At 40.8% G+C, this 9,824-nt stretch overlaps 1 protein-coding gene across 1 annotated transcript; it reads left to right on the top strand.

Annotated features, from left to right (window-relative positions):
- The first annotated feature begins 3,774 nt into the window (after nucleotides 1-3,774).
- On the top strand, nucleotides 3,775-5,517 carry foxd3 (forkhead box D3). The gene has a single exon (XM_032526120.1). The coding sequence runs from the start codon at nucleotides 4,193-4,195 to the stop codon at nucleotides 5,384-5,386; it is 1,194 nt and encodes a 397-aa protein (XP_032382011.1). The 5' UTR covers nucleotides 3,775-4,192; the 3' UTR covers nucleotides 5,387-5,517.
- Nucleotides 5,518-9,824: the final 4,307 nt, after the last annotated feature.

The raw sequence follows: 9,824 nt of genomic DNA on the forward strand, positions 1-9,824 counted from the left end.
TGATGGAGTGGATTCTTTGAGAAGAGCTGAAACTATGGATATCCAAAAAAAGAAGAGGAGGAGGAGGAAGAAAAAGAAGAAGAAGAAACACAGCCTGCCTTCCAGAATTCTGCAGAATTCACATTGTCGACCACGAAAAAAAAAAATTCAACACTGTTATTATTTGTTATGCAACATAACTGTGTGTCTCGCAATTTTGCGGATATGGTGACACATTTTTTTTTTAAATATTTTTTTGAGAACACCTTGTTTTCATTACATGTGACAAGCTAAAAAGATTTGGCTACTGGTGTACAATAATTAACCTAATGGTCGTAATTACAAGCTCGCTAACAATGCCATTCATTCATCACATCGTTTTACTAGCTGCTGCCTCCTAATTAATTAACAGAGTTGCCTCTCAAAAATCTGCGTTTACAAACAGCTGATTTCGATGCAAGAACGTGAGACAGTTTTCTAGATAGCATATTTGTATCCTCCCTTTCAATGGACGCAACGCAGGAAAAGCGAATATTTCTATGACAGAATTTTGTAATAACTAATTACTAATTAACAAAGATTAAAGCCTTTTTTTTTTTCTTGAAATGAATCGAAAAATCCTTTAAAGGAGCCAAAGAAGACAACCGGTATCAATAATTACTGCACAACGGATTTTTAACAAATCAACAGATCAAAGGGGAGAAAGAGCGAGTGACTATTGATTTAGGTGGTCAAAATCCATCCAATCAGCAACAAAAATATACCTTTCGCATGCACACATAGGTTAAGGACTATAATAAAATGTCTTACAACGTTATCTAATCGTCACAAGGCAGTCTCATATTGGGTTTATTTCATATATGGTCTTATGGCCTACCTAGTTTTTATTAAACTATTAGGCCTGTTATATACAGCCTAGAAAAGTAGTAAAGCAGACATACCCAGTGTCATCAACTAATGTCAAACAAAAGGATCAAAAATTGACAAGTTGTCTTAAAGTGGAAATAGGTGTAATTATCTCGCCACTATTTCTGAATTTCCCCCCCAAATTAAAAGATTGAACACTATTTAGCATCTCTCATCCGTCACCTGCATTCATCTTTACAGTATCGGAAGCACCCACCCTGGTGAAGTGTCCTCGAGCAAACAACTGACACTGCAGGTGACCCTGACCTCTGACCCCTGTGAGACAAGGGGGGGGGGGGGCGAGAAAGCAAGAAAGAAAAAAAGTCTCCCTCTCAGGAATCACCAGAGCATCACATTATTATGATCACAATTATTTGTTCGGTGACCTTGCTGGTAGTTTGCAGGGATCACATGTGCAGACTGATTCCTCTCCATCACCTGTGATGCTGCTGCGGTCTCTTCTGCGCCCCCCCCCCTAATGGTTTCATGCCGGAGCGAGTTGGCTTATTATACTAAAAGGTTTTGTCGCGCTAAGCCGTGCATGTGTGCTTAAAACGTACATTTCATTAACAAACTGCGGAGGTATAAAAGCGGATTATGAGGCTTCAAAAGATCACAGGAAGGACGGGTTGAAACCTCCTCTCGGTGCTGTTCAGTCAGGTTATTCAGCGGATACGCCGCCTTTCACAACAACTCTGGAATTCTTTTTCCTTTTTTTTTTTTAAAGGAGGCAGGCTGCACCTGTCCCCCCCCCCCCCCCCCCACACACACACACACAAACGGGAGAAACGAGAGAGAGAGAGAGAGAGAGAGAGAGAGAGAGAGAGGGGGGGGGGACCCTTTGAATCTTCAAAATTACAAAAAAAACAAACAAATGGCAACCAAGTGTGCAAGCTCTTTTGTTTTGCAGCTATAAGACTTTTATCTCCTTCATTAAAAAAAAAAAAAAAAAAGCACCAAAAATGGGGTTTTGGCTACGTGAGGTCACTCATATCAGTAAGAGTTTAAAAGACTTCTGTTGCTGTAAAGAAATGCACGAAATGTGTCAAATCAGCAATGCACTTTTCGATTTGAGCAAAAAACCTGCCAAACAAACAACCTTGAAAAAAAAAGTTCCTTTTTTTTGATTCGTGGGAAACTAAAAAGAATCCTAACCTGCCTAAATACACACGCGCCCTGTGGACGAGAAGGATAAAAGTTGATGTAGACTCTGGTTTCATCTGCTAAGTAATCCGTATCGACGGAGCTCCAGATTACACAGGTCACCGAGAGATTAACACAAGGCGAGTCTAATCGGAAACCTTGTTTCCCTCCTTTGACCCATGCGCACATTATTAATGATAGCGTTTGATTAATCCGACTTCATCCCGGGAGCAGAGGTGTCGGAGGTGGCGCATGAAGCGGCACCTCGCGCCGCTAAAGGCAATTAAAGGATCCCATTTACTCTCCAAACTAGTTTCAAACACAACACTGACGGGATTTTACAGCAAAAATAAATACAGTCATGATGCGCTTCTTCAAAAGACAGCCCCTTCTGTGTTCTTCATGTGAGTTAAGTAATCAACTGCACTTATGGCATTAATAGGTGACACGTGTGATTTATTTAAATGTAACAATAGTGATAATGTAAACAACAGGCTGCTTCATATATTCAAATGAATTCTGCCTCATAGTGTTTTTACTTAAGACAGAAATTATCGGAGTAATAATCGGTAATTAGGCTACATCTTCATTCGAAATGCATTTATGGTTTAATTTATTCAAATAAAGCTTTGTCACAAATAACTGACTGGTGTTGAATATTGGTACAGATATTTTCATTAACCTGCAAAAAGACTTCGGATACAAATGGACGTTTAAATCGCATGTGGCACATCGGAGTAGATCTACATTTAAATTCCCGATTTTGTTCACTTACAGCACACGTGTTGGGTCTCTTTGAACGTTTGCTGAAATACAAACTCTTCTTTCGGTATTCTTCCCAACTGTTCTCACACAACGGAGGAAACCCTGTAGTGGATCCGACATCCTCTCCCTGAGCCCAGCCACCTTCACCTTCATGCTTGTGAATAAATGCTTTCTTTGCATTCTCCCGCTGCCTGCATTTCCTACTTTATTCATATGTAAAATCATGCAATGATTGGGGTCGTTAGCACCTCTTCCAAACTCTTAAGGGAATTCTTTATTCTCTCCATTCATAGTCGCCAGTGCCGCTGCCGCTGCTGCTCAATATTCTTCCCACCTTCAGCTAATCCTGCGGGAATAAATAAGATTTGAATTCATGCTTTGTATTCGCAGCTGGGATTTACACGGCTGGCAGTAAAGCTGGAAATATCAAGGCATGCACCAAATAAACAAAATTAAAAATGAGTAAATTCTTACGCATAGACAAAGTATCCAAATACGCAAAGTGGCATGCACGACAACTAGTTTTAAACAGAATGCAGAAAAATCCACGCATGCACAATTTCACCATTTCGGAACCAAACGTTAACACATACAAGAAGTTAAAGGAGGATTTGGTGAACTTAGCTGTCGTCGTTTTCATTCTGCAGCGTTCAACGGAGTTTGTATTAGCAAAGTTAAAGGTTTGGAATGTTTTTACGCAGCCACGTTAATGCGCATCAGATCTTTCAATCATGCAGGCCAATTTTCTCTGCCCCTCCTCCTCCTCCCTCTGCCACCGTTAAATGGTCTATGACGGACGAACACAGAAATCAGCGGAAAGCAGCATTGCTGATGTCCCATTGTTGACAAATCCATGAAACAACTCCAGTTTGCATGGTTTAACAGAGAGGAGAGAGGTGGGTGGAGGGAGGGAGGAGAGGAGAAGGAAGGGGGCGTCTGTCGTCACCAAACCACGTGCCATGCCCTGATAGTATATCTTATACTGGGAAAAGTAATCTATCAGACAGTCCTTTTAAAAGCTCAGGCCTTTAAAAGCAGCATGTGTCATCTCGACTTGGTTCTCCAAATATCACTCCTATAGGAAATATACGCACCGAGAAGGGACGTCCGAGCGCAACACATCTCCAAGCAACTTCGATACAAGAATCGTCGCTTCACACACGCCTGCTCACTTACCGAGTGGAGAAATATTTGTAGAAGTTGTTCTTTGGCTTGACTGGCTTGCTGCCGGTTCAACCCCATTTAGATTTTTGGAGACATCCGATCTCTAGACAGGGGCGACCAGAAGTCCAGCAGACCCGCCGTGTGTGCGCACAGCCCGCGCTGGTCTCGCCATACCCATCACACCCGGCTCTTCAGACTTCCAAAACAAATACAAAAAGTGTAAGTAAGCCGTGAGATGACCCTGTCTGGAGGCAGCGAAAGAGCCAGCGAGATGTCCGGCCAAACTGTGCTCACAGCGGAGGACGTGGATATCGACGTGGTGGGCGAGGGAGACGAGGATGGCATGGAGAGGGTGGACAGTGACTGCGAGAGCCCGGTGGGAGGCATCCTGCACGACCTCCGAGGAGAAGCAGGCGACGAGGACGATGAGATCGAGGTGGAGAAGGAGGAGATGAGGTCCGGTGGAGGGAGTCCGTGCTGTGAGAGCTCCGGGGAGGGAGAGACGGGCACCGGAAAGGGAGAGGGTCAAGACCAGAGCGCAACGGGAGGTGGGATCCAGAAGCCCAAAAACAGTCTGGTAAAGCCGCCATACTCCTACATCGCCCTCATCACCATGTCCATCCTCCAGAGCCCGCAGAAAAAGCTCACCCTCAGCGGGATCTGCGAGTTCATCAGCAGCCGTTTCCCGTATTACCGAGAAAAGTTCCCGGCGTGGCAAAACTCCATTCGCCACAACTTGTCCCTCAACGACTGCTTTGTGAAAATCCCCCGGGAACCCGGCAACCCCGGCAAGGGCAACTACTGGACCCTGGATCCCGCTTCGGAGGACATGTTCGACAACGGCAGCTTCCTCAGGAGGAGGAAAAGGTTTAAGAGAGTTCAGCCGGACATGCTCAGGGACCAGACTGCTCTAATGATGCAAAGTTTCGGTGCGTACAGCCTTGGGGGCCCGTACGGGAGGCACTACGGGATCCACCCGGCTTATTCCCATCCGGCGGCTTTGCAGTACCCGTACATCCCCCCTGTAGGTACCATGCTGCCCCCGGGCGTCCCTCTCCTGTCCTCGGCGGAGCTGAACAGAAAAGCGTTTAACTCCCATCTCAGCCCGAGTCTTCAACTTCAGCTCAACAGTCTGAGCACAGCGTCCATGATCAAATCCGAGCCTGCGAACAGACCGTCTTTTAGTATAGAGAACATCATCGGGGTGTCCAGCGCCTCCTCGGTCTCCCCGGGCGCTGCTTTCCTGCGACCCCCGGTGACCGTTCAGTCGGCCCTGCTGAGCGCGCAGTCCCTCTCTCTGAGCCGGTCCTCCGCCGCCATCGCTCCCATCCTCAGTGTGCCCTCAAATCTCCTCTCTGGACATGTTTTACCCTCCGCGGCGGCGGCGGCGGCGGCGGCGGCGGCGGTGTCCAAATGGCCTTCACAATGACTTCAAATAAAGAGAAGATAAACTCTTATTTTTATACAGAGACATTATTACCGAGGGAGTGTGAAAAGCACAAATCAATAGGCAACACTGGACTCTGTAGCCATGTAAAGACTGTTGAAACAGAGAAAAAAGAGAAAAAGGAGATATTTCTGTACAGGTAATATTTGTAAATATTTGTAAAAAAAAAAAAATTAATAATAATAACAATAATGATTTTACCTGTCTTTTTTTTCTTCTTCTTTTGTTCCCGTTTGAGATCTGTGATTATTATTTTACATTTTCTTTTTTGTATCAGAAGCTCAGCTGGACACACTTTTTTGCTTCCTTTTCATACAAGACACAAAAAGCTCTGAAAAATAGTCGGTTTATAAAAATAAAATAAAATATATGTAATTTCATGTGGCTATATTGTGTTGTAATCTGAATATATTTGTAAATAAATTTAAGAAAGAATTCAAAATCAATTTTCTTTTTTACCATTCTGAAATTGTTTGATACTATATTTATTGAGAGACATAATCTGGAAAATCTTATTTTATATAAATTAACCCTCATGTTAGAAATGCATAAAATGAATCGAAGGATATTTTAGATATTACAAATTTGTCTTATCTTGTGAATATTGTGTTAACGTTTACTAAGCCATTTAGGCTTAATACTTTTTTTTTTTAACATCTTCCCATATGTTAAAAGTCTATCTTTTTAAATTAGCCTTTTTAAGTTCCATTTAGAATTTCTAATTGTAACATTAGGCTATAATAGGCTATATTTATCCAGTCACAGAAATAAAATGAATAATATTTTTTACGACGACACCATATTAACCCTTTTTAGTAGACCCATTACATTTTTTTTTTAGCTTGTATTGCAACTATATTAAAGACATATTTTTGGAAAATACTCATAAAGTTAAATAAGAATTTTTGCAGAAGGTTAACAAAAAGAAGTAAGTAATTAAAACATATTTATATGGATTTTAAATTTAAAGCAGAGGTGAAAAGAGGGGGATTATTAAAAAAAAAGGAAGATAGTATATCCTGAGATTTAGTTCAAACACACCAAAAAGTGCAGTTGATACTGGTTATTTGCGAAATGTTGCCAGCTTTTCAGGCTGATAAAAAAAACTCTGACATCATAGTTGAGACGAACCCTTGTAAAATACACGGACATTTAGCGGTGAACAGTAAAACGGTCTAATTGTTTTTTAAACTACATTTATGGTTGTCTCTTGATAATGATCTCTGACCAGAGGTCACAGTTGAGGCGTCTTTTAATTTACCATTACATCACTGCTCGTGTCGTTTTACAGCACATTCTGCGGCTGGGCCACTATAAAGGTAACAGCTTCGCAGTTGTGTCTGGCTAATCACTTTTACACAAACAGCAAATGGTGATCGGGTTGGTGTGTGTGTGTGTGTGTGTGTGTGTGGGGGGGGGGGGGGGGGGTTAGAGGCGCTATATTTATCTGATCCCCATGAGAAAGAGAAAGGAACTTCTCCCTCTGCTTCGATTCGCTCTCAGACACCGAAGAAGGTGCTGATGATGCAAAAGGCTTCTCCAATGTCACCGTGGCATTTCCTTCATTTTTATTATCGGGTTATTATTATTATTAGCGTCCTATAATTATTTATAACAGTAGCCTCGTCGACACTAATAGAATGTAACCTACTAATGTAGGTTACGTTCTTATTGTATTATTTATATATATATACACATATTTCTATATATTACAGCCCTGTTTGTCACATTAACATCATTGGCTTTTTCTCCGTTGATTATTCCTAAAATCGAAACACATAGGCTATTAAATAAATTCAAATGCAGAAATTGTAGTCTCTGTAATGGGTTCTTAATCATTTCTGCCCTTACATTTTTCTCATAATTTATATACTAAGGAGGTGTTAAATATTGACATACTCACTCTAATAGACACTTTAAAGAGGTTGTGAAAGAGACGTCCAGGCACTACCAGAAGTCACTTTCAGGGTGCAGTCACTCAATGTAATTTAGAGTAAAGGTGTATATGAAGAGAAGGCAATATGGGAGTTGGTTAAATGCAGCTCTATGTGTGTCGTTTTGTGTGTTTGACAAACGTATTCACATTGTAAGTCAAACTTGCACTTGGTGAACACGATAGTAGTTGTCATGTCAATGATTTGATTTCCGTCATATCGCTTGTGTGTGATCACAGATGCAGGTTCAGCTCCCACAAAGTAGAGTTCCTAACAAAATCTCTCATGCTCACATGCATAACAGTGCCTGCAGTAAAACTGCACAGTGTGATGTCTCCGTGTGTGTGTGTGTGTGTGTGTGTGTGTGTGTGTGTGTGTGTGTGGTGTTGCACGGGTGAAGCTGCAGACTCACAACACCTCGGAAGAGATTCAAGCCGCTAGGGGGCGTTAACTGACACCTCTGGCTCTTCATTAGGGATATCAAATATCAAAGAAAGAAATTAGAAAGACACAACAACCTAAAAAGATAAAGTATAACCCTTCCCACGCAATTAATTCATATTTTTTTTGCATTTCCAGTAATTTAGGTGAGGCTCTTTATAATCAGAACTGACTTTAAGGAGGGGGATCTGAAATAGCCTATATTAATATCCGGTCCATTCGTTCATTTTCATTGGGAATAGCCTAGTTTTTTTTGAGGAGCGACAATAATATGGTAAATATTTTCATCCACATACCTTAGTAATCGAAATAAATCCACTGCTTCGTAGCAAATGGGGTATGGGGTGAGATACGACTATCATTTAGGCTATATCATTGAGTAGGGACACTGCAGTTGTTGACGTATTTGTCATTTAACCCTCATGTTGTCCTTGGGTCAAATTGACCCGTTTTCAGTTAAAAAACTGTTTCATGAAAATGTCACTAAAGATAAAAAAAAATATTCCAAACCTTTGAAAAAAAAAACACACCAAAAACATTGAAAAATGTGGGAAAAAGCGATAATATTTTTTTTCATGGTTGACGGGAAGACAACACAAGGGTTAAGGTTTCAGTAGAAGATGATGGGAAGACACAACGTTGGAAGGAACCAGATTCCACGTGACCTCAATTTCAACAAAAACCTACTCCTTAAACTGAAAGTGTTGAACCTATTACACAATCCAGGTGATATTGGTATTTTAAAAGACGGAAGATAGCTACATGTAAGTGTTTGATAGACAAAAACATTCATATTAATAATTTCCTCGTCCAGTTTACATCATTGCAGTTGGTTTTGATCCATTAAGGCAGCCTGCTCTTTTATGCTTTTAACCCGTTATTGATTGTAGTAGCCTACAGAAAAAAAAACCGCAGTTTTTGGTGTTGCGCGTCATTTTGACGCCAACAATTTCTGACTCAGTTTTAACGCGCAAAACTGTACATCCAGTTAGGAAAGAAAAATATGTATGGACCGTTACAACTGCTCAAAAGAAAAAAACCATTTCTGTCACAATGGTAGCCACAGTAATTATTTTGTGTTTGTTTTTCATTTATCCATCCAGTGTTTTACCTAACCCAACTGAAAAAAGAGAGTTTGTAGATTAGAATATATGTGGTTATATACAGCCTTAATTTGTCAATGTGATTAATTTACTCAGAAATATAATGATCTCACACAAACACTTTGACCAAATTACAGCAAACCACTGGGGCTCATTACGATTACAACTTCAAAGTCTTTCAGCTGAAGGCCCTAATTGGATTATGTGTTCAACCCATAGACTGTTAAAACTGGTTCAACCTTAAACAATATCAAAGCATTACTGATTTACATGCTTGAGTGTTTATGTGTATCTGTGTAGTGTATAGGATAAGTAGCTGCCTGAACACTGAAATAGACAGTACAAATTGTTAAATCAAACACATGCGCCATCTAGGAAGTATATTTTTGTCCATAAACAATAAATCCTGACACTTGACTGTATGTAATGCTACTGACTTAGCCAACCTGCAGTGTGGCTTGTCAGAGTGACTCCAGTGCAGCTGACTATACTGTCAAGTCTTAATCCTGCAGGTGCATGTAGTTGACCAAAATCAACCTCACAAAGGTACAGTCATTACTCAATTACTCATACTCATCATTATCATGAGTATTTTGTTTGTCTAGTAGAGAATAAATGGTTTGATTTCGCAACACAAACAATCCAAGGGCCACTACATGAAGAGTCCCAGCTTTTATGCTGCTGAGGACTCCCAATTTACTTGTAAACATCTGGGTGATAACGTTTTTTCCAGGGAAGGAGTTCATGTGCTACATTTGACCTTTGATTTAGAGAGGTTAATGTTAAGTGTCACTAAAAAAGACTTTTGACACCAAACGGAACTGAAATAGGCGGTACTTTGGGATTTCAAACCCTCAGACAGAGCTGAAATACCCGTAAATGATATTCCAAACAATTCACTTGTCATACAATTACCATTTAAAATTATGGGTATTAATTTGC

The sequence above is a fragment of the Etheostoma spectabile genome, chromosome 9 (genome assembly GCF_008692095.1).
Source record: "Etheostoma spectabile isolate EspeVRDwgs_2016 chromosome 9, UIUC_Espe_1.0, whole genome shotgun sequence".
Taxonomy (NCBI): domain Eukaryota; kingdom Metazoa; phylum Chordata; class Actinopteri; order Perciformes; family Percidae; genus Etheostoma; species Etheostoma spectabile.